At 43.3% G+C, this 25,807-nt stretch overlaps 1 protein-coding gene across 1 annotated transcript; it reads right to left on the reverse strand.

Moving 5' to 3' along the window:
• Window positions 1–454: 454 nt before the first annotated feature.
• Window positions 455–4,166, reverse strand: LOC125548075 (cytokinin dehydrogenase 2-like). Its single transcript, XM_048711760.1, has 3 exons — window positions 3,452–4,166; window positions 2,944–3,365; window positions 455–1,310 (listed from the first exon to the last, which is right to left on the reverse strand). Exons 1-3 carry the CDS (start codon window positions 4,125–4,127, stop codon window positions 705–707), a joined length of 1,704 nt encoding a protein of 567 aa, XP_048567717.1. The 5' UTR covers window positions 4,128–4,166; the 3' UTR covers window positions 455–704.
• Window positions 4,167–25,807: the final 21,641 nt, after the last annotated feature.

A 25,807-nucleotide genomic window follows, 5' to 3' on the forward strand; every position in this document is an offset into this window, starting at 1 on the left:
TTTGAATTTCAAATTGCCCTATACTGGCGGGCATATACAAGGTATCACTGAATGGCCGCCTCCCACATCCGTGTCCACGGATTGGTCCCCCTGCCCGCGGACGGATGCCAGAGGGAATTTGCAGGCTGCCGTTGGAGATGCCCTTATTGCACATTCAACTGACTCAGTGAAATATAAAAGGAAAAAGAAAAAAAATACCAACACGAATCTTTGCGTAAAATCGACGACATACTAGGACTTAGATCCGTAACACTTTGGGCACATCTAGATGTGCTTTAGTAAAGCTGAAAACTCGAACCAAATCCCCCTTGCCAACATGATACGTATATATGTGCACCATATGAGTACTATGTATCGATCGATGCTCGGGCAGGGACCATGCAAGCAAGAAATTTAAACGTTATTTTAAGAAAATTAAAACATAAATCAAAGAGAAAATGAGATCCATGAATACTAGCACCCAGAACATATTTTCATAGAATGAGCCCATCCAGGTGAAATCACGGAAATTAACTCTCGACGGGAGTCAAACCCCGGTCTGCAAGGACGATGCACCACTGTGTCTTGTCACTGGGCTATTGCCCAGCTCTCATGGGCTATTGCAAGCAAGAAATATGGCGATGACATGCATGCATAGTGCATTGGATAGCTAGCTTTTTTTTAGGGCTACTAGCTAGCTAGGCGGGCATCGATGCATGGATGGATCAAGCGAGCGGGGAGGTGAAAATTCTCTGACCACGGGACAGGATCGCCTTGGGATCATACTTCCTCTTCCGATCCACGAATCTGGCCCACTTGGCTAGACCAAAGTGCTTCTTCTCCCACCCGTCCTGGTCGGCGTAGTACGGCAGGTACTGCACGCACGGTATCCCGGTCTCCTCGCAGAATCGTAAGATCTCCTCGTTCTGCTCCTCCAGGCGCCTCAGCAGCTGGCGGCCACCGTCCGTCGACGCCGGCACCGACGACCGCAGGATCCCCACGGTGTAGAACACCTCCTCCTCCTCCGGGAGCACCGCGGACGTGTCGGCGTCCCACCTGTTCCGGTTCATGGGGTAGACGAGGACGGGTCCCATGGCGCCGGTGGTGCTGTCACGGCGGAGGATGCCGTGGAAGACGCCGGCGGCGAAGTCGAGGACGCGGGAGCGCGGGAGGAAGAGGTTGAGCCAGGGATGCGGCACGTCCCAGAGGCCGGAGGCGCGGAGCTTGAGCTCGCCGTCGCGCACCCGGTCAAGGAACCCCGCGTACGACACGTCCTGCACGAACGCGAACCCGCGCGCGTACCGCAGCTCCCCCAGCAGCACATTCAGCCTCTGCACGCATGCATTCACCCACAGAGCATGCAATTCTGTCAGTACATGCATGCATTGATTAATAAATTTTCCGCAGTTAAAATTTGTATGCAGGTATGCAAGACTTGGACGTGTCAAAGTTGACATATACATGCAGAGTTTTACATTGGCCTTTACCGGCTGAAAATTGTACATGCATGTATGGACTGTGAGTTCTTTCAGTGATCTCTACTCATCTACTGGTTGTTTTTCACAAGAAATCAGGGCAAAGATTTGTAGGACCAGACCGTACAAATTTAACAAAAGCAGATCCCGAGCGAGCTACTTTGCTGACAAGTGGCTGGCTGTGTGACGTGTATACGGATGGAACTAGAACAGCATGTAGGGCAGGCAAGATCGTAGGGTTTGGCCGCTTGCATGTGCAATGCATGCACGGCCCCCGTTCATGCCTTTAGATCTCGTTCGCACAGTGCCACTGCCTGTACAATGCAGTGGCTAGAAGAAAGTGCATGGCCTAGCTAGCTCTTGAGTCTTGATTGATGCATGGATGAAGTAATTCTGGCAAAAGCCTACTTGCTAGTTTTGAAGTAATTCTGGCAAAGTATATAAGTACGTGACGAGACCGCCCATAATAATTGATTTATTCGTGCACACCCTAGTCCCTACTAGCTAGTCACCCACCACAAAAGTGAAGTCATCTATTTCCCTTTACCTTCTTCTATCGTGGATGCTAGCTTTCACAAATATCGTAGAAGAAATTTCACCTTATTACATGATTAGTTTAGTCTAGGTATGCTTTTAGCAAAACTGATTAGTTTGTCTGTTTTATTACTTTATTGTATAATATAGGTCACTCCACCCCAATTCTTTTGTAAAGGCCAAATATGTGAGAGGGCAAATTGCCATAGATTTGGTCAAAGTCGTAGTTGAGACTTTAAGTCTTGATCCAACAAAAATGGGCAAATGTAGATTGTACACATTCTAGATTTAAGGTGTACAAATTTTTATAGCAAACCAATATTATATACTTCCTCCGTTTCTAAATATAAGTATTTTTAGAGGTTTCGATATGAACTTAATACGGATGTAAATAGACACATTTTAGAGTGTATTTATTCATTTTGCTCCGTATGTAGTTCATATTAAAATCTGTAAAATAAACTTATATTTAGGGACGGAGGGAGTAACTTTAATCTTGATGCTATATAATTGAATTAGTGTATTCGTAATTAATATTGGTAGAAAAAAGTGGTTATTAGACATGCTGGTTTACGCTCTCAAAGAGCATTTTGTATGTTCATTTTCTCCTATAAGCTAGTACTCCCTTCATAAAGAAATGTAAGAGCATTTAAAACACTAAAATAGTGATGTAAATCTTTTTTTACAGAGGAAGTAATAGTTTACTTAATGCCCTAAACCGGGATTAGTACTGCTGATGGGGCCGGGTTAGATTTGTGACAGCGACGGGAGCATTTCAGGGGCAGACAAAGCCAGACCAACTACGTACGACGACGTTGATGGTTCACGGATCTGCATGCACCATTGTGGCCCAACGTCACTATCGGTCTCACTTGGCAGGTCACCGTATAGGCCATGCTAGCTACACGACAGCGCACCCACGCAAACAAAAGATGATACTCACTACAAGTTTTACCTGATCGACGTCAGCCTCGCCGCCGCGAGCGGCGCCGCCGTAGTACAGCGCTCCCTCGAGGCAGTAAAGGACCCCGCCCACCTCCTCAGCGAGCGCGGCGATGCGCGCCGCGTCGGCGTCCGAGAAGAAGGACGACCGCCAGCTGCCCACGCGGCCCTGGTCCGCGAGCACCACCGAGCCCTCCACGTAGTCCATGAGCCCGGAGACAGCGGTGCCGAGGTCGACGCCGATGAGCCGCTCCTGGTCGCCCGTGAGCGCCGCGGCGCCCGTGTAGAAGAGCCGAACCCAGCGCGCCCTCGCCGGCGCCGGCGTCAGTGGGATGCGCGCCCGCGTTATGACGCCGAACTGCCCCAGCCCGCCCAGCACGGCGTCGAACAGGTCCCCGTGCTTTTCCTTTGAGCATCTCACCATCTCCCCGAGCCCTACATATCAATTCACAATCATTGGTACATGAACGTGACATGAAGAACCAAAAGGGTTCATCTCGTGCCATCGTGCGCATACGTACCGGTGATCACGTCGAGTTCTTGGACGTTGGATATCTGGGGGCCGTGGCGGAAGGCCTGGCCGCTGATGCCCGCGTTGGAGAGGGTGCCTCCGACGGTGAGGTGAAGGTAGTCGGTCCACGACCTCGGGGTGAGTCCGTGCGCCAGGGCGGCACGCAGCACGTCCACCCACAGCTGCTCGCCACCGGCGTCGACGTAGCGGCCGTCGACCGAGACGGAGAGGCGGCTGGCTGAGCCGCCGGCGTGGCACCCGAGCGACATCATGTCGACGACGACGCCGCGGGGTGCGGACGCCTGGCCTCGGGTCGAGTGGCCGCAGCCCCGGGCAGACACGGGGAACGGGGAGGGGCGCGTGCACGAGGCGCGCAGCAGCGTGGCGATGTCCTCGGGGCACGACGGGTAAAGCACGGCCGCCGCCGGCGGTTGGGCGTCCGACATGTTGCCGAAGTCGGCGGACGCCAGCGCGGTGGCCTCGGCGTCGTCACGGATCAGCGCGCGGACCCCGAGGTGGCGGAGCTGGTGGAGTAAGGAGGAGGCCGGCCTCCAGGCGAGCGCATCATCACGTGAGTACGCCCAGGTGGCGGGGCTCGTCGTCGTTGTCTTGAGGAGGCAGCTGAGCACGAAGAGAGCGGTTATCAGTCTCATCTCTCTCGCACGCGCTTTGTTCATGACGACCATCTGTGTCTTAGCTTGGGTGAACGATCGATCTCTCTGTGTTTCGTGACACTCCTTTCAGGCGGAGAGTTGGGCATAAATAAGGGCACCGTGTGTAGCGTACAGGTAGACGTGTACACTGTAAGTGTTAAGCAGCAGGTCAGTTAGTTAATTAGCTTGCTTCCTGTGAGTCTTCGCATGAGATCAAAAGGGCAGAGACCCAAAGTCCAAAGATCATTTTCTTGATTGTGCCGTACGTACTTTGTGGTCATGGCATGTACATGTCTACAAGCATGTGCAGTAAGTAGCTGGGTGCACGAACAGTGAGACAGGCGTGTATGTCGATGGTAGAGATCTTGCAATCCGTAGGTGAAAGAACAGGTGTCCTATGACTACGAGTAACTACAGCTAGCCACTGAAAGGCCTCGCGCCTAAAGATGTAGTACGTGTGGCCGAGAGAGCAACATGCACGTGTACAGTTACACTACTATGGAAACGGAAAAATTACATGCGCAAGATTTCCCGGGCAACACGACGAGGCCGAGAGAGCAACATAAGCATCACGCATGATGAGGCAGTGGTACGGCAAGCATGCGTGCGGTTGGCAGCTTGGGTCTGGTTGATGCATGCACCGATCGTACGCACTTCACGACACGACTGCATTAATGTGTAGACGGCACCCACAACGACTTTCGTGTAGACACGTAGAATCCTATCCTAGAAACGAAAAAGTGCTGTGGACGGATCAAACTAGACACGCAGGGCCAAGCAACATGTGGTTGAATGATTAGAGGGACTGTATTATTCTCAGTCCACCAAGGTTTAAATTCTGATACTCGCATTTATTTTTAGATTTATTTCAGAATTTTCGACGATGCGTATTTAGTGGGAGGAGACGTTTTCGTCGACGACGAGGTGCCTACGGTGACTTCGTAAATTTCAAGATGATATGCCGACCAAGCTCTGATGCGTATTTTTGTGCAATTTTTTTCATTGTTTGCTTCTTTCATTTTCTGTCTTCTTAAAGGGTAATACCAATGCCACTAATTCATTCTTCCTTCGGAATTTTATTTTATTTTATTTTATTTTCATTTTCTTTCTTTTTTATAGATAATACCAGCGCCACTAAATTCATTCTTTATTAGGAAATTTCACTATTATATGCTTATTCTTGCATATTATAAAAAAGCGCAATTTCAGTGTAAATTGTGTGTAAATTTTGATATTATTTTCCTTGTGAAAGGGTAATACCAATGCCACAAATTCATTCATCCTTTGAAAACTTCATTATTTTGTTTTTTTCACTTTCTTTGTCCTTTAAGGGTAATATCAATCCCACTAAAGTCTTTCCTTCTTAGGGAACTTCATTCATTTTGAAATTTCACTATGTTATGCTTATTCTTCCATATTATAAAAGGCACAATTTCTATGTAAGTTGTGTGCAAATTTGGTCTTTTGAAATTATTTCCCTTTCTTCTGGAAGGGAAATACTAATGCCACAAATTCACTCTCTCTTAGAAAATTCCATTTCTTGTTTTTTGTGTCATTTTCTTTCTTTTTATAGATAATGCATGCCATTAAATTCATTTCTTCTTAGGAAAATTCATTTTTTGAAGTTCCACCATTATATACATATTGATGCATATTATAACAAAGTGCAATTTCTGTGTAAATTTTAATATATTTTTTCTTCTGAAAGAGTAATACTAATGCCAAAAATTCATTCTTCCTCCGAAAAACTTCATTATTTTATTTTTGTTTATTTTTCTTTTTTCTTTAAGGGTAATACCAATACCACTAAATTATTTCCTTCTTATGGAACTTCATTATTTCAAATTCCACTATGTTATGCTTATTCTTGCGTAGTATAAAAAAGAGCAATTTCTATGTAAGTTGTGTGCAAATTTTGTCTTTTTATTTTTTTCTCTTTCTTTTGGAAGGGAAATACTATTGCCACAATTCTTCCTTAGTAAACTTTTTATTTTCCTTTTTATGTTTTAGTTTCATTTTCTTTGTTTTTAAAGGTAATACCAATGGCACTGAATTCTATTTGTTTGTATGCCTGCATAAAATGTGATATTATAAGAATAATTAGGAAATACTTTGCTATCCAACAAAGCCTTAGTTATATGTGATTTGGAATTTGTGCTACGTGCATTTTTAGCTAATACTCCTTCGACATTTATTTTAGGACTGGGGAGTAACAAGTACTAGCTTAGACAAGAACTCACAAGTATTAGAAAGCTAATACCAATCCGTACACATTTGAAAAGAATATCATTAACCCTTCAAGTGTCCGCACGTATGCATCGACAGAGGCTGAGCAATGACGATAAATAAAGTAATAAGGTAACTAAACAGGGGTGGTTGTGATTACAAACGGGATAGACGAACCAACGCGTGACCTCTACAGTGCCCCTCCCCCTCCCGTGTCGTCTCATCCGAGGTGACTCGGGGGTAACCCTAGCCGCCACCGCCGCGCCCCTCCTCCCCCTCCTTCCTCTCCGTCGCCTCCTGAGGTGTGCCCCGACGTGCGCGCTCGACACCGATGAAGGTGGCGGTGGGGATTCGGCGGCTGCACGACACATGGAGGGCCTCGCATCCGGGGTGGCGGCGCCGGCAGGTGTGTGTGGGGTGGCCCTGGCAGCTGGTTGCCCTGCTGGTGCTGGCTAGGCACCCCCTCGATCACGCGGGTGACGAGCGATGGTGGTCCTAGGTCGCTGGTGTGCATCCCTCCCCGCAGTTATGCCACCGCCAGATGAAGCCCATCCCCTCCGCCCCTATCTGCTCCTTCCATCGCCGGATCTGGGTCCTGGTGGCTTAGGCCACTGCTCCCGGTTGCTGGCTGCGCGGATCTTGTCAGGCGGGGTTGGATTCGGGGGAAATTATGGCCGGCGCGGTGGTCACACCAAAAGCGACGCCTTGGGCGCCGTTTCCCTATTTGGAGGTTGTGGTGTGGATCCTCCCCCCTCCTTCCGTCCCCTGGTAGGTGAAAGCCTAGGTCCCCTACTTTGGGCGACGACGGCACGTCTGTGTCGTGTCCCTTCTTGGAGGCACCGTCCGGGGAATTGCAGGGGCGGTGAGAGAGTTTGGTTGTGGATGTGATGGTGGCGGGAGACAACTTGGTTTGGGTTCTTCATAGGCTGCTAGCTGGAGGGTCCCTGTCGAGGTCGCCGGAGAGTCGACGCCCATGAGCCTAGGTGAGAGGGGATTGGGCTCCCTTCTACGGCGTCAACGATATACCATTTGGTGGGAGCCATGTGCTCCGGCGAATCCAGCTCTGGCCTTTGATCTGCTTATTGTTGTTTCCCTTGCTTCTGCGACTGTGGCCGGCAACTCTCGGCCTTTGGTGTGGCTGAGCCGCAGACGGCGACAGTGCTCGTGAGTAGTGTGTCCTGGGCTTGCGGTTCCGCTCTAGTGTCTCCTCCCTGCAGCTTGGATGACAACCATTCGGGTTCTAGGGTGAACCGATCTGCCGACTGCCGGTGCGACATCCTTCGAGCCAGGATGAAGGGGTAGGAGCCCTTTGCAAAGGCAGAACAAATGGTGGTCTGGTCCATGTCTGTCTTTGAGGGTGGCTGTGATCACGAAGCTTGCGCGGTGGTGCATTCCTCCCAAGACCCTAGTTTTGTTCTGCTGGTGTAGGTCGTCCTGTAGGGTGTTGGCAGTAGCATGGTGATGATTTGGCTCCCTTCTGGTGCTGCCTTCGAGTTGTTTTGCTTGACCTCCTTGTACCTATTGCTTTGTTTCTCTTCGCTTTTCGTTGTAAGCAATTGATCTTGTAATCCTGGCCGATTGATGGCTTTGTTAATTCAAAGTCAGGCTCTTCTTAAGCCTTCATTCTAAAAAATTGTGATTACAAACAAAATACGTGTTGAACCATATGAAATAGGATGGCACATACGTGCATGCGAGCAGATAACCCCAATGTGCATGGGCAAGGCCCTGCGACAAACGCCGGGCCCAAATTTGCATGCACATTTTGTCAGCTGAGAGCTAATCAACTTAAATAGGCTAAGAAAAAAAAAGTAAGTCGACTTACACAAAATTGTGGTAAGTCGACTGACCCAAGTTTTGTTTCCAATCAGCTTATCAATAGTTGGTCCCTATCATATATCCTATATGTATACACTTTAGCTACATGCCAGCTGACTGAGTTTTAAGTTTTGGGCCAGTCGATTTTTTTTACCGTTGATTGCTGGTCCAAGATGCGTGGTAGTTGTTTTTTCCTGTTGTGTGTTGTGTCCTGTATTGGGCTGGACGTTTTTTGATTGACCCCTATTTTGGGTCAGTCGATTTCTTGTTGGGCTAAAGCCTGTTACATGTTTTCTTATTAGGTTCTTTGTGTGCGTTTTTTACTTCTGTTTTTTGTCTGTTTTTATGGATATATTTTGGATGTTGGATGAATATAAAATATATACTCGTAAGTAATGTATAATTTGCGTGTAAACTGTTATTCTGTGAAAAATGCACTATATGTGCCACTATTCATTTGTTCCTAGATTTTGTTTTTGCAAAAGTTCCACTTTTATATGCTTATTCTTGCATATTTTAAAAAAGCACAATTCTTATGTATATTTCACGTAAATTTTGTCAGTGTTTGTTTTAGATTATTTTTCCCATTTTCTTTGTTCTTAGATCGTAATACCAATGCCACATATTCATTCTTTATTTTGTGGGTATTTTTGCTTCATTTTTTATTCAAGATTTCTGTTTCTATGTGTTTTTACTTTTCCTTCTTTATTTCCCTTTATTGGTTATTTTTTGTTTTTGTGTGTTTTAACTTTTATTTTTTTATTTACGCGTTTTTTATGTTGAGTGTGTGTAAATATATGCACACAAGTACTACATGTATACATTATATTATAGTATGGAAATTTCAGTACTGTATGTTTCTTCTTACATATTATAAGAAGTGTATTTTTTGTACTAATCTTGACAAAATTTTAGTTTTAAGTTTTTATTTCACTTTCTCTCTTATTTAAGGGTAATACCAATGACACTAATTCATTTCTTCTTTGAAACCTATTTTTTATGTAAATTCTACTAGTATATGCTAGTGCTTGCATAGCTATAAAAAGTGCAATTTATGTGTAAATTATGTGCAAATTTACCATGATTTATTTTTGCATTCCTTTCTTCCTAAAGGGTGGTACCAATGCCACTACTTCATTCATTTTTAGAAAATGTTATATTTTTGTGTTTAAATAAGTATACACACAAGTACTATACAACATGTGTATAAATTATAGTAGAGTGCAAAAAATTGCAATATTATATGTTCGTTGTTTGCATATTACTAAAAGTGCAATTTTAGTGCAAACTTTATTATTTTCATTTTGTTTTAGTTTTTTTTTCATTTTCTTTCTTCTTGAAGGGTTTCATTCTTCCATAGAAAACTTTAGTGTTTTGACTTTGATTTTGTTTTGATTTTATTTTATTTTCTTTCTTTAGAGCCAATACCGATCTCATTCCACTAGTATATGTTTTATTTTACTTTTTGCTTCTGGGTCCGAGCCAGGTTGTAAAAAATTAAGCACCTATCAAATAATTGCCCTCATAACAAGGATAAACAGTCACTCAATTTTAATATAATGTGTGTGCGGTTCATACCGTTGTCTAAAAATTGCAGTACTATATACTTATTTTTGCATATTATGAAACCGTGCAATTTCCATGCCAACTGTATGCAATTTTCTATCATTGTTTGTTTTATGTGTAGTCGCATATGCATGGGCATGCAGGTAGCTTTTCAGCCAACATACCAAGCTAGCTCATGTGCAGATGTGCTTCTAGGAACTTCTCACTCCGTAAACTAATATAAGAGTGTTTAGATCACTACTTTGGTGATCTAAACACTCCTATATTACTCCCTCCGTCTCATAATATAAGAGCGTTTTTTACACTTTGTTTATATTATAGGACAGAGGGAGTAGTTTACAGAGGAAGTACGTTAGGGACAGAATTGTGTAGAAGTACCATACACGTAGGGGTAGGACTACCTAAAAATTACTATGTACAAATATGCAGATGGTAGCTCATCACGTGAGGATGTCCGACAACAGGCTCGACTGAAACGATTTTGGGTCAGTCAATTGACCCAAAATTACTTCAGTCGACTAGGCTGTAGTCGCTCCCATATGTATACCTAAAGACACATCATTACTATCTTAATTATCTAAACATGCATCATGTCCGCATCAGCAGTGTAGCCACGTCAACAACGATTGCCTAATTCTCTTAGCATCCATGCAGTCATCCCGCTTGTATTTGAAGGAGTTTTGCTAGAACTTCGTACAGTTTCCTACGGATTATAACCTACAGGGTGATGTGGCAATACCAGATTTGATATAGGAGGGCCCATGGCTGAATTCAAGGGGGGTAGAGAGAGATTAGCTGATGGACACATACTCCCGTATGCTCTTTAGTAACAGAGTTGTTCGTAAGTCTAGGATTTTCGTATTTGAAGCGTTTTACCAGCTGTTAAGCGAGCAACCTGAGTTGTACAAGGCTATAAATTTTGCACCTGGGGCTACCCTGACCAACAGTGGATGTGCCATCTCACGGGGCTTGGTTACTCATGGTACCCCATGTAATTAACACAAGCATGTACCAAGCCCATCGCTAGCTTGACGTGGTAGGTCGCTGAGGGTTCATATTCCACGCCGTTCTCTTTCGCTTATGGCTGCTGATACGTCCATTTTGCATCATGCTTTTATATCGATATTTATTGCATTATGGGCTGTTATTACGCATTATGTCACAACACTTATACTTTTTCTCTCTTATTTTACAAGATTTACATGAAGAGGGAGAATGCCGGTAGCTGAAATTCTGGGCTGAAAAATGAGCAAATATTAGAGACCTATTCTGCACAACTCCAAAATTCCTGAAACTCTAAGAGAGTCAGTTTTGGAATATATAAAAAATATTGGGCGAAGGAAGCACCAGAGGGGGGCCACCCACCATCCATGAGGGTGGGGGCGCGCCCCTGCCTCGTGGGCCACCTGGAAGCCCCCCGATGCCCATATTCTGGTATAAGGTGTCTTTTGCCCTGGAAAAAATCAGGGGGAAGCTTTCGGAACGAAGCGCCGCCGTCTCGAGGCGGAACCTTGGTGGAACCAATCTAGGGCTCCGGCGGAGCTGTTCTGCCGGGGAAACATCCCTCTGATACGTCTCCGTCGTATCTACTTTTCCAAACACTTCTGCCCTTGTTTTGGACTCTAACTTGCAGGATTTGAACGGAACTAACCCGGACTGACGCTGTTTTCAGCAGAATTACCATGGTGTTATTTATGTGTAGAAATAAACGTTCTCGGAATGACCTGAAACTTCACGGAGCAACTTTTCAGAAAATATGAAAAATACCTACAAAAGATGAAGGCCAGGGGGCCCACCACCTGTCCATGAGGGTGGGGGGCGCGCCCCCTACCTCGTGGGCCCCCTGTTGCCTCTCCGACTCCAACTCCAACTCCATATATTGTGTTTCGGGGAGAGAAAAAAATCAGAGAGAAGAAATCATCGCGTTTTACGATACGGAGCCGCCGCCAAGCCCTAAAACCTCTCGGGAGGGCTGGTCTGGAGTCCGTTCGGGGCTCCGGAGAGGGGAATCCGTCGCCATCGTCATCATCAACCATCCTCCATCACCAATTTCATGATGCTCACCGCCGTGCGTGAGTAATTCCATCGTAGGCTCGCTGGACGGTGATGGGTTGGATGAGATTTATCATGTAATCGAGTTAGTTTTGTTAGGGTTTGATCCCTAGTATCCACTATGTTCTGAGATTGATGTTGCTATGACTTTGCTATGCTTAATGCTTGTCACTAGGGCCCGAGTGCCATGATTTCAGATCTGAACCTATTATGTTTTCATCAATATATGAGTGTTCTTGATCCTATCTTGCAAGTCTATAGTCACCTATTATGTGTTATGATCCGTTAACCCCGAAGTGACAATAATCGAGATACTTACCGGTGATGACCGTAGTTTGAGGACTTTATGTATTCACTATGTGTTAATGTTTTGTTCCGGTTCTCTATTAAAAGGAGGCCTTAATATCCCTTAGTTTCCGTAAGGACCCCGCTGCCACGGGAGGGTAGGAAAAAAGATGTTATGCAAGTTCTTTTCCATAAGCACGTATGACTATATTTGGAATACATGCCTACATTACATTGACGAACTGGAGCTAGTTCTGTGTCACCCTAGGTTATGACTGTTACATGATGAACCGCATCCGGCATAATTCTCCATCACCGATCCATTGCCTACGAGCTTTCCATATATTGTTCTTCGCTTATTTACTTTCCCGTTGCTATTGCTATCATCACTAAAAAATACCAAAAACATTGCTTTTACTACCGTTACCTTTTGTTACCATCACCACTACTATCATATTATTTTGCTACTAAATACTTTGCTGCAGATACTAAGTTTCCAGGTGTGGTTGAATTTGTTGGAAATATGCCCTAGAGGAAATAATAAATTGGTTATTATTATATTTCCTTGTTCATGATAATCATTTATTATCCATGCTAGAATTGTATTGATAGGAAACTCAGATACATGTGTGGATACATAGACAACACCATGTCCCTAGTAAGCCTCTAGTTGAATAGCTCGTTGATCAATAGATGGTTACGGTTTCCTGACCATGGACATTGGATGTCGTTGATAACGGGATCACATCATTAGGAGAATGATGTGATGGACAAGACCCAATCCTAAGCCTAGCACAAGATCATGTAGTTCGTATGCTAAAGCTTTTCTAATGTCAAGTATCATTTCCTTAGACCATGAGATTGTGCAACTCCCGGATACCGTAGGAGTGCTTTGGGTGTGCCAAACGTCACAATGTAACTGGGTGGCTATAAAGGTACACTACGGGTATCTCCGAAAGTGTCTGTTGGGTTGGCACGAATCGAGACTAGGATTTGTCACTCCGTGTAAACGGAGAGGTATCTCTGGGCCCACTCGGTAGGACATCATCATAATGTGCACAATGTGATCAAGGAGTTGATCACGGGATGATGTGTTACGGAACGAGTAAAGAGACTTGCCGGTAACGAGATTGAACAAGGTATCGGGATACTGACGATCGAATCTCGGGCAAGTATCGTACCGCTAGACAAAGGGAATTGCATACGGGATTGATTAAGTCCTTGACATCGTGGTTCATCCGATGAGATCATCGTGGAACATGTGGGAGCCAACATGGGTATCCAGATCCCGCTATTGGTTATTGACCGGAGAGTCATCTCGGTCATGTCTGCATGTCTCCCGAATCCGTAGGGTCTACACACTTAAGGTTCGGTGACGCTAGGGTTATAGAGATATTAGTATGCGTTAACCCGAAAGTTGTTCGGAGTCCCGGATGAGATCCCGGACGTCACGAGGAGTTCCGGAATGGTCCGGAGGTAAAGAATTATATATAGGAAGTGCTATTTCGGCCATCGGGACAAGTTTCGGGGTCATCGGTATTGTACCGGGACCATCGGAAGGGTCCCGGGGGTCCACCGGGTGGGGCCACCTGCCCCGGGGGGCCGCATGGGCTGTAGGGGGTGCGCCTTGGCCTATATGGGCCAAGGGCACCAGCCCCAAGAGGCCCATGCGCCAAGAGAAGAGGAAAAGGGGAGAGTCCTAAAGGGGGAAGGCACCTCCGAGGTGCCTTGGGGAGGATGGACTCCTCCCCCCCTTGGCCGCACCCTTCCTTGGAGGAAGGGGCAAGGCTGCGCCCTCCCCCTCTCCCTTGGCCCTATATATAGTGGGGGAAAGGGAGGGCAACCAAACCTAAGGCCTGGCGCCTCCCTCTCCCTCCGGTGACACATCTCCCTCCTCCCGCAGCGCTTGGCGAAGCCCTGTTGGAATCCCGCTACTTCCACCACCACGCCGTTGTGCTGCTGGATCTCCATCAACCTCTCCTTCCCCCTTGCTGGATCAAGAAGGAGGAGACGTCGCTGCTCCGTACGTGTGTTGAACACGGAGGTGCCGTCCGTTCGGCGCTAGGATCATCGGTGATTTGGATCACGACGAGTACGACTCCATCAACCCCGTTCTCTTGAACGCTTCCGCGCGCGATCTACAAGGGTATGTAGATCCAATCCTCCCTCGTTGCTAGATGACTCCATAGATAGATCTTGGTGACACGTAGGAAAATTTTGAATTTATGCTACGTTCCCTAACAGAATTGACAACTCAGCTACTAATACTTGAGAGTATTCTTTGGCTCCCCTTGTGTCGAATCAATAAATTTGGGTTGAATACTTTACCGTCGAAAACTGTTGCGACCCGCTATACTTGTGGGTTATCAAGACTATTTTCTAGCGCCGTTGCCGGGGAGCATAGATCTATTCCTTGACTCACCTGGGATTTATATCTGCTTATCATTATGAAGAACTTGAAAGATCCAAGAACCAAGATCTATCCCTCAACTACGGGGAGAGGTAAGGTACTACCATCTAGCTCTGCACTTGATTCACCTTCTGTTTTGAGTAAGCTTGCGACACCTACACCTACTTCTGCTATTCGTTCTGATATGTCGCATGTTATTGATGATGCCACTTCTGCTATGCATGATAGTTATGATGAAACTACTTCTATGCTTGATACTACTGTGCCACTTGGTAAATTTCTTGATGAACAACTTGTTAGAGCTAGAGAAATTTAAAATATTGAATCTGATGATACTAATGAAAGTGATGATGAAGAATTACTTGTTATTCCTAAGGGTTATGTTTTTGATCAAGAAGCTTCTTTAGCTATTTTAGCTTGCAAAAATAGAAATGAACTCAAAAGGCTATTAGCTAAATGGAGTAAGCAATCTCTAAATGCTAGAATGAAACCTGACCCTGCTTTTTCTACTTCACCTATCTTTGTTACTGATAAGGATTATGAATTCTCTGTTGATCCTGATATAATTACTTTGGTTGAATCTGATCCTTTTCATGGTTATGAATCTGAAACTATTGTGGCACATCTTACTAAATTGAATGATATAGCCACCCTGTTCACTAAAGATGAGAGAACTCGTTACTTTTACATCCTTAAAATATTTCTGTTCTCATTAAAGGGTGATGCTAAGATATGGTTTAATTCTCTTGATCCTGGTTGTGTGCGTAGTCCCCAGGATATGATTTATTACTTCTCTGCTAAATATTTTCCTGCTCATAAGAAACAAGCTTTTTTAAGGGATATATATAATTTTGTGCAAATTGAAGAAGAGAGTCTCCCACAAGCTTGGCAGAGGCTTCTCCAATTACTTAATGATTTTCCTGATCATCCTCTTAAGAAAAATGAAATACTTGATATCTTTTATAATGGACTAACCGATGCCTCCAGAGATTACCTGGATAGTTGTGCTGGTTCTGTTTTCAGGGAAAGAACACCAGATGAAGCTGAAATTCTATTGAATAATATGTTGACAAATGAAAATAATTGGACACCTCTGGAGCCAATTCCTGAGCCTATTCCTAAACCAACTCCGAAGAAGAGGGGTATTCTATTTCTAAGTCCTGAAGATATGCAAGAGGCAAAGAAATCTATGAAAGAAAAAGGTATTAAAGCTGAAGATGTTAAGAATTTACCTCCTATTGAAGAAATACATGGTCTTAATTTACCGCTTGTTGAAGAAACATATAATCTTAATCCTTTACCTATTGAAGAAACTCATGGTCTTGATAACCCAACACAGGTAGTAAAGGTAAATTCTCTCTACAGATATGATAAAGCTGAAATCCCATTTACTAAATTTGCTAGCCCATGCTTAGATGAGTTTGATAAATTTATGGCTAAGCAAGAAGATTTTAATGCTTATTTTGGTAGACAATTGAAATACAATTCAAATATGCTTGAACACTTGGGTGATTATATGGCTAATGTCAAAGGTGAACTTAAACTTATTAGTAAACATGCTTCTATGGTTACCACTCAAGTAGAACAAGTACTTAAAGCTCAAAATGATTTGCTCAATGAATTGAATAGTAAGGATAATGATAATGTGCAAGAGTTATGACTAGAGGTGGTAGAATGACTCAGGAACCTTTGTATCCTGAAGGCCATCCTAAGAGAATGGAGCAAGATTCTCACAGAAATAATGTAGATGTACCTAGTTCTTCTAAAAAGAAGAAAAAGAAAAATGATAGGACTTTGCATGCTTCTAATGATCCTATTGTTGAAACACCTAAGAATCCAAATGATATTTGTATTTCTGATGCTGAAACACAATCAGGTAATGAACCTGAAACTAGTGATAATGTTAACAATAATGTTCATAATGATGCTCAACCTAGTAATGATAATGACATAGAAATTGAACCTGTTGTTGATCTTGATAACCCACAATCAAAGAATCAATGTTATGATAAAAAAGACTTTGTTGCTAGGAAACATAGTAAAGAAAGAGTGCCTTGGGTTCAGAAACCCATGCCTTTTCCTCCCAAACCATCCAAGAAAAAGGATGATGAGGATTTTGAGCGCTTTGCTGAAATGATTAGACCTATCTTTTTGCGTATGCAATTAACTGATATGCTCAAAACCAATCCTTATGCTAAGTACATGAAAGATATTATTACACTTGTCGTCTTTGTGTATCGTTTCAACTTCGAAGGTCTCCTCGAGCTTAATGCTGAAGCGCCGATCATCGTCCGGGTGAGGCATGTCGCATAGACCTCGATCGTCGTGGCACCAGTAGCACTCCCCCGGGAGATTTTCGTCGTCGGATGATGATGACGACATATCCTACATTCATAATTCAAAACTACATCATTTAGGGTTTGTCGACATCGAGGCATCCTAAAAGCTAAGCTTTTATCATTTAGGGTTTGTCGACGCTGAGGCACCCTAAAAGCCTAAGCTTTCATCATTTAGGTTCTTATCGACACAGAGGCACCCTAAAAGCCAAGGTTTTATCATTTAGGGTTTTTCGACGTCGAGGCACCCTAAAAGCCTAAGCTTTCATCATTTAGGTTTTGTCGATGCCGAGGCAGCCTAAAAGCCTAAGCGTACATCATTTAGGTTCTCATCGACACCGAGGCACCCTATAGAAGCCAAGTTAAGTTTTCATCATTTAGGGTTTATCGATGCCGAGGCACCCCAGGTTGGGCCTAATCACTTGGCTCTATTGCCACCTATGTTGGGTTTATCATCTAGGGTTTATCGATGCTAAGGAGAATTCTAAGTTGGGCCTAATCACTTGGCTCTGTTGCCACCTATGGTTTAATGCAGCAAGAATGGCGGGGTAGTTGATCCTACTTAACTAAGTACTAAGATACCCCGGCCCATGCATTAGTCACAAGTACCCCATATGTCCTATTTTTAGCAAAGTCATGCTAAAATTCACGGAAAATTTCGGCATGACCTTTGCTGAAAATAGGACATATGGAGTACCCGAATTTGCCAGAACGGAAGTTAATCGACATTCCGGCAAACTCAAGGGCCTCTCGGGGTACCTGCAAATTCATCACGACACAATGGTCGGAGACAAAACCCAGCAAACTAGCAAGATGATCATCATCTTTGCAAGTCATTACTTGTCAAATACAGAAGAAGGAACAATTTATTTGTGACATAGTTGGCCCATACAGAAGAAGCAACACCCTGCACTAGCCTAAAAACAAGTGAAGTTTCACCCATATAAGAACAACTTTATAAAATCAGAGAAGTTGCTATGTTTTTTCTGCTGCTAGGAAAAACATCACTCATTGGAAATGAAAATCTCAGTACCAACATTTTGAACTTTGAAATGAAATACAGTAGTAGTATTAGTAGTATATGGAGTAGTATCTTGTCTAGTAGTAGTATTAGTTGTATATGGAGTAGCAAGTTTTGCCTCAGAGACCGCAAAAGCTATGTTTTTTCTCAATTTAGATAGCTAAGTGGAAAACCACGTCAAGTTCTGTTTTAATACTCTATTTCTCAATGCATGCAATTGGTATCATGTTGTGTGTTACTATACAGACCTATTTAACCCTAGGCACTTTGCATATACAAGCTATATAGTCTGAAATCAAATGCATATAGCTGAGAAAAGCATCGACCATAGCACTCCATAGCCATGAACTTGTATAGAGGGGGGGAGAGGCGAGACAAGTGGTCACCTTGGTGACAGGGGAACCAAATCCAAACAAGTCGAACCCACAGCAGCAGCTTCTCTGTATCCAAGTTGAACCAAGTCCTTCCTTCACACAACACAACTATAGATGAGAACGCGTCAGAGATTGGAGGAGATGAAGAAGAAAATCAGCAAGAGACAACCGGAAAAGGGATTCGTACCGTGTTCTCTTGCTGGACGGCGGGGAGGTCGCGGGCCTCCTCTGCTGCTAGACGTGGGGCCTCCTCTCCTGGTGGACGTGGGGCGGCTCCGAGGTTTCTAGGGTTTCGAGGGGAAGGTGGGGCTGGGGGGGAGGCGGCGCTCGAGGGGGAGGAAGGGGAGAGGGAGGCGGCGGGGGCACGTGGGCGGCTGCGGCGCAGTGGGTCGGGGCAGTGGCGGCGCGGTGGAGGGAGGGACGAGGGAGGGAGCGGCGCGGTGGAGGGAGAGGGACGAATTGAAGTAGTCTGGCGATAGGGAGGGGGAAGGAGCGGCGCGGTGGTGTATGGATGGGGGAAGATTACTAATGGCGCACCCCCAGGTGGTGCGCCATTAGAATGTTTTTTTCATAGCAATGGCGCACCAGCGCGACAGTGCGCTATAAGTATTCTTTTTTTAGATAGCAATGGCGCACCAGCCACCCATGCGCCATAAGTAAGATTTTTTTTAAAAAAAATGAATATGAAACAGTAATATATTTTTATAAAAACAGTAATAATTGTTGTTTAACAACAATTGTAGTCTACACTTTATTATTATAATTTTTTTAAAAATGAATATGAATATGAAATAGTAATATTTTTTTTATAAAAACAGTCAATAATTTTTTAAAAAATATCATCAAATTTGTTATTTGAAAATATCATCGGCGGCGGCGGTGGAGCGGGGGAGGGTGCGGGGGGTGCTCGTCGGCGGCGTGGAGCGGGGGGGGGGGTGGCGGGGGGGTGCGGGGGGTCGTCGGCGGCGGTGGAGGAGGGGGGGGGTCGCGGCGCGGAGCGGGGGAGGGGTGCGGTGGGTCGTCGGCGGCGGTGGAGCGGGGAGTGCGGGGGTCGCGGCGGCGGTGGAGCGGGGGAAGGGTGCGGGGGTCGTGGCCGGTGGAGCGGGGGACGGGGTCGTCGGCGGCGGTGGAGCGAGGGAGGGTGCTGGGGGTGCTCGTCGGCGGGTGAAAGTGAGTGTGTAGGTGTGGCTTGTCCAAAATATCTAGCTGGTTCCAGGTTACTAAAGGCGCACCATACAACCATGCGCCATTAGTAGCCCAACATACTAATGGCGCACCTGCTGGCCGTGCGCCATTAGCAGTTTTGCAAAAAAGTAAATATATATATATATATATATATATATATATACTAATGGCGCACCGTGGCAGAGTGCGCCATTACTAGTTTAAACTAGTAATGGCGCACTTTGCAACGGTGCGCCATTAGTAGTTTTGCAAAAAACAGAATAAAAAATACAGTAGTGGCGCACTCCATGGCTGGTGCGCCATTACTAGTTAGAACTACTAATGGCGCACTTTGCCCGGATGCGCCATTAGTATGTTCATAAAAATGAAAAAAAATTGTTACTTGTGGCGCACCTTGTGCCCGGTGCGCCATTAGTGTCTTCCACACTAATGACGCATTGCCACATGGTGCGCCATTAATATATAGTAGTGGCGCACCACTTCTCTGGTGCGCCATTAGTGTCAATTTCATCTATAGCCCTTTTCCTAGTAGTGAATACCCTCCTATTATTTCTTATGATGAATCAGGTAACGAGGAGGAGCCTTCTATTCAACCAATCTCATTAATAAGGAGCTCCAAAAAGAGAATTGAACCCACACATGATGTGAAGAAGAGAAGGAAAAGATGGAGAAGCAAAGGAAAAAAGGTATCCCTTCCAAATGACGTTGCTCCTATTACTCATTGTAATGATGATAATTATTATACTATTGGTGCTATCCATACTATTAATGATGAGAGTGATTATTCTTATGATATGAAAAGGCCCAAGCTTGCGGATGCTATGTTTGATGAGAATGACATGGTTGAGAATTTATTTGCTGCAATTAATGTTTGTCCCAAGCTTGGGGATGCTATGTTTAATGTAGATGATATTTTTAGTCTCCCAAGTTTTGATGAGCAAATTTATTATGATGATAGCATGGCTCCTATTTATGATGACTATTGTGATGACACTTATGCTATAAAAGTAGTGATGATTATACTTATAAAACTTGTCATGATTATGATTACCCTTTTTCTAAACATTACTCTTTTAATGTGGAAACAATTTATAGTATTCGAGTTTCTTATGATACTTCCACTATTCCGAATGAGAAGAATTTTGCTTATGTGGAGAGTAGTAAAATTTCTATGCTTGTAGATCAGGAAAAGAATGCTTTATGTGAAGGTTATATTTTTGAATTCATTCATGATGCTACTGAAAATTATTATGAGGGAGGAATATATGCTTGTAGGAGTTGCAATAATATCAAGTTTCCTCTCTATGTGTCAAAAATCTTGAAGTTATCCTTGTTTTACCTTCCTATGCAAGTTGATGCTTGTTCCCATAAGTTGTTTCCTCACAAAATCCCTATGCATAGGAAGTGGGTTAGACTTAAATGTGCTAGTCATATTCTTCATGATGCTCTATTTATTTTTCAACTCTTATCTTTTATGTGAGCATCATTGAAATCATCATGCCTAACTAGGGGCGTTAAACGATAGCCCTTGTTGGGAGGCAACCCAATTTTGTTTTTGTTCTTTGCTTTTTGCTTCTGTTTAGTAATAAATAATTCATCTAGCCTATGTTTAGATGTAGTTTTATGTTTTAATTAGTATTTGTGCCAAGTAGAATCTTTGGGAAGACTTGGGTGAAGTCTTTGCGATCTTGCTGTAAAAAAGAGAAACTTTTGCGCTCACGAGATTAGCTGCCATTTTTTACTGGAGAGTGAGTTTAGGTTGATTATTTTTGCAGATGATTAATAGACAATTTACTCTGGTCCAAAAATTTATTTAAGAATTTATCGAGTGACAGAAGTATTCGAATGATACAGATTACTACAGACTGTTCTGTTTTTGACAGATTCTGTTTTCATTGTGTTGTTTGCTTATTTTGATGAATCTATGAGTAGTTCCGGGGGTATGAACCATAGAGAAGTTGGAATACAGTAGATATTACACCAATATAAACTTATAATGATTTAACAACAGTACCTAAGTGGTGATTTATTTTCTTATACTAACGGAGCTTACGAGTTTTCTGTTAAGTTTTGTGTTGTGAAGTTTTCAACTTTTGGGTAAAGATTCGATGGACTATGGAATAAGGAGTGGCAAGAGCCTAAGCTTGGGGGTGCCCAAGGCACCCCAAGGTAATATTCAAGGACAACCAAGAGCCTAAGCTTGGGGATGCCCCGGATGGCATCCCCTCTTTCGTCTTCGTTCATCGGTAACTTTACTTGGAGCTATATTTTTATTCAAAACATGATATGTGTTTTGCTAGGATCATCATTTTATTTTATTTTGTTTTGATTGTTGTTTGAATAAAATACAAAGATCTGAAATTTTTAAATGTTAGAGAGTCTTCACATAGTTTCATAATTATTCAACTACTCATTGATCTTCACTTACATCTTTCGGAGTAGTTTGTTGTTTGCTCTAGTGCTTCACTTATATCTTTTTAGAGAACGGTGGTGGTTTTATTTTATAGAAATTATTGATCTCTCATGCTTCACTTATATTATTTTGAGAGTATTTTAGAACAGCATGGTAATTTGCTTTGGTTATGAAATTAGTCCTAATATGATAGGCATCCATGATGGGTATAATAAAAACTTTCATATAAAGTGCATTGAATACTATGAGAAGTTTGATTCTTTAAGATTGTTTTGAGATATGAAGATGGTAAAATTAGAGTCATACTAGTGAGTAGTTTTGAATTTGAGAGATACTTGTGTTAAAGTTTGTGATTCCCGCAGCATGCACGTATGGTGAACCGTTATGTGATGAAGTCGGAGCATGATTTATTTATTGATTGTCTTCCTTATGAGTGGCGGTCGGGGACGAGCGATGGTCTTTTCCTACCAATCTATCCCCCTAGGAGCATGCGCGTAGTACTTTGTTTCGATAACTAATAAATTTTTGCAATAAGTATGTGAGTTCTTTATCACTAATGTTGAGTCCATGGATTATACACACTCTCACCCTTTCACCATTGCTAGCCTCTAATACCACACACCTTTCGCCGGTAACATACACCCACCATATACCTTCCTCAAAACAGCCACCATACCTACCTATTATGGCATTTCCATAGCCATTCCGAGATATATTGCCATGCAACTTACCACCGTTCCGTTTGTTTTGACACGTTTCATCATTGTCATATTGCTTTGCAAGATCATGTAGTTGACATCGTATTTGTGGCAAAGCCACCATTCATAATTCTTTCATACATGTCACTCTTGATTCATTGCACATCCCAGTACATCGCCGGAGGCATTCATATAGAGGCATATTTTGTTCTAAGTATCGAGTTGTAATTCTTGAGTTGTAAGTAAATAAAAGTGTGATGATCATCATTATTAGAGCATTGTCCCATGTGAGGAAAGGATGATGGAGATTATGATTCCCCCACAAGTCGGGATGAGACTCTGGATGAAAAAAAGAAAAAAAGAAGAAATGAGAGAAAAAGAGAGAAGGGACAATGTTACTATCCTTTTACCACACTTGTGCTTCAAAGTAGCACCATGATCTTCATGATAGAGAGTCTCCTATGTTGTCACTTTCATATACTAGTGGGAATTTTACATTATAGAACTTGGCTTGTATATTCCAATGATGGGCTTCCTCAAAATGCCCTAGGTCTTCGTGAGCAAGCGAGTTGGATGCACACCCACTTAGTTTTTTTGAGCTTTCATACACTTATAGCTCTAGTGCATCTGTTGCATGGCAATCCCTACCCACTCACATTGATATCTATTGATGGGCATCTCCATAGCCCGTTGATACGCTTAGTTAATGTGACACTATCTTCTCCTTTTTGTCTTCTCCACAACCACCATTCTATTCCACCTATAGTGCCATGTCCATGGCTCACGCCCATGTATTGCGTGAAGATTGAAAAAGTTTGAGAACATCAAAAGTATGAAACAATTGCTTGGCTTGTCATCGGGGTTGTGCATGATTTAAATATTTTGCGTGATGAAGACAGAGCATAGCCAGACTATATGATTTTGTAGGGATAGCTTTCTTTGGCCATGTTATTTTGAGAAGACATGATTTCTTTGTTAGTATGCTTGAAGTATTATTATTTTTATGTTAATATTAAACTTTTCTCTTGAATCTTCCGGATCTGAATATTCTTGCCACAATAAAGAGAATTACATGGATAAATATGTTAGGTAGCATTCCACATCAAAAATTCTGTTTTTATCATTTACCTACTCGAGGACGAGCAGGAATTAAGCTTGGGGATGTTTGATACGTCTCCAACGTGTCTTTAATTTTTGACTGTTCCATGCTATTATATTATCAACCTTGGATGTTTTATATGCATTTATATGATTTTTGGGACTAACCTATTAACCTAGAGCCTAGTGCCACTTTCTGTTTTTTCCTTGTTTTTGAGTATCACAAAAAAGGAAAACCAAACGGAGTCCAATTGACCTGAAATTTCATGGAGATTATTTTTGGACCAGAAGAAGCCCACAGAGTACCGGAGATGGTCCAGAAGAGTCCTGAGGCATCCACAAGGGTGGGGGTGCGCCCTACCCCCCTAGGCGCGCCCTTCTACCTGGTGGCCACCTCGGAGACCCCCCTGACTTGTTCCTGACTCCAACACCTCTTATATATACCCAAACTTCCAGAAAGAAACCTAGATCGGGAGTTCCGCCACCGCAAGCCTCCAGAGCCATGAAAAACCTATCTAGACCCGTTTCGGCACCCTACCGGAGGGGGGAATCCCTCTCTGGTGGCCATCTTCATCATCCCGACGCTCTCCATGATGAGGAGGGAGTAGTACACCCTCGGGGCTGAGGGTATGTACCAGTAGCTATGTGTTTGATCTCTCTCTCTCTCTCATGTACTTGATTTGGCCCGATCTTGATGTATCACGAGCTTTGCTATTATAGTTGGATCTTATGATGTTTCTCCCCCTCTACTCTCTTGTAATGGATTGAGTTTTTCCTTTGAAGTTATCTTATCGAATTGAGTCTTTAAGGATTTGAGAACACTTGATGTATGTCTTGCATGTGCTTATCTGTGGTGACAATGGGATATCACGTGATCCACTTGATGTATGTTTTGGTGATCAACTTGCGAGTTCCATGACCTTGTGAACTTATGAATAGGGGTTGGCACACATTTTTGTCTTGACTCCCCGGTAGAAACTTTGGGGCACCCTTTGAAGTTCTTTGTGTTGGTTGAATAGATGAATCTGAGATTGTGTGATGCATATCATATAATCATACCCCCGGATACTTGAGGTGACATTAGGGTTTTGATTGATTTGTGTGTTAAGGAGTTATTCTAGTACGAACTCTATGATAGATTGAACGGAAAGAATAGCTTCATGTTATTTTACTACGGACTCTTGAATAGATCCATCAGAAAGAATAACTTTGAGGTGATTTCGTACCCTACAATAATCTCTTCGTTTGTTCTCCACTATTAGTGACTTTGGAGTGACTCTTTGTTGCATGTTGAGGGATAGTTATATCATCTAATTATGGTATTATTGTTGAGAGAACTTGCACTAGGGAAAGTATGAACCCTAGGCCTTGTTTCAACACATTGCAATACTGTTTGTGCTCACTTTTATCATTAGTTACCTTGCTGTTTTTATATTTTCAGATTACAAAAACATTTATCTACCATCCATATTGCACTTGTATCACCATCTCTTCGCTGAACTAGTGCACCTATACAATTTTCCATTGTATTGTGTGTGTTGGGGACACAAGAGACTCTTTGTTATTTGGTTGCAGGGTTGTTTGAGAGAGACCATCTTCATCCTACACCTCCCATGGATTGATAAACCTTAGGTCATCCACTTGAGAGAAATTTGCTACTGTCCTACAAACCTCTGCACTTGGAGGCCCAACAACGTCTACAAGAAGAAGGTTGTGTAGTAGACATCAGGCCATTAAAGAGCTCCATTATGATTTCAAACTTGCCGGTGAGAAGAGACTATTTGACATTAGCTCACTTGATGAGTGGAGAACCCAGGCCTATGAGAATGCTAAACTGTTTAAATAAGAAGTTAAAAGATGGCATGACAAAAGGGTACAAAAGCGTGAGTTTAATGTAGTTGATTATGTTCTGTTATACAACTCTCTTTTAAGATTTTTTGTAGGAAAACTCCTCTCTAAATGCGAAGGTCCTTATGTTATCGGGGAGGTCTATCGTTCTGGCGCCATAAAAATCAACAACTTCGAAGGCAGAAACCCGAAGGTGGTGAACGGTCAAATAATCAAACATTATACCTCAGGTAATCCCATAAATGCTGAAGCTAATGTTATTGACACCGTAACCCTGGAGGAGTACATAAGGGACACTTTTTAGAACGTTTCAGACTCCGAAAAGGAATAGGTATGTGGTACGGTAAGTAAAACGACTCAAAAACAGTTCTAATGGCATTTTC

Source organism: Triticum urartu, chromosome 3 (assembly GCF_003073215.2).
Source record: "Triticum urartu cultivar G1812 chromosome 3, Tu2.1, whole genome shotgun sequence".
Lineage (NCBI taxonomy): Eukaryota > Viridiplantae > Streptophyta > Magnoliopsida > Poales > Poaceae > Triticum > Triticum urartu.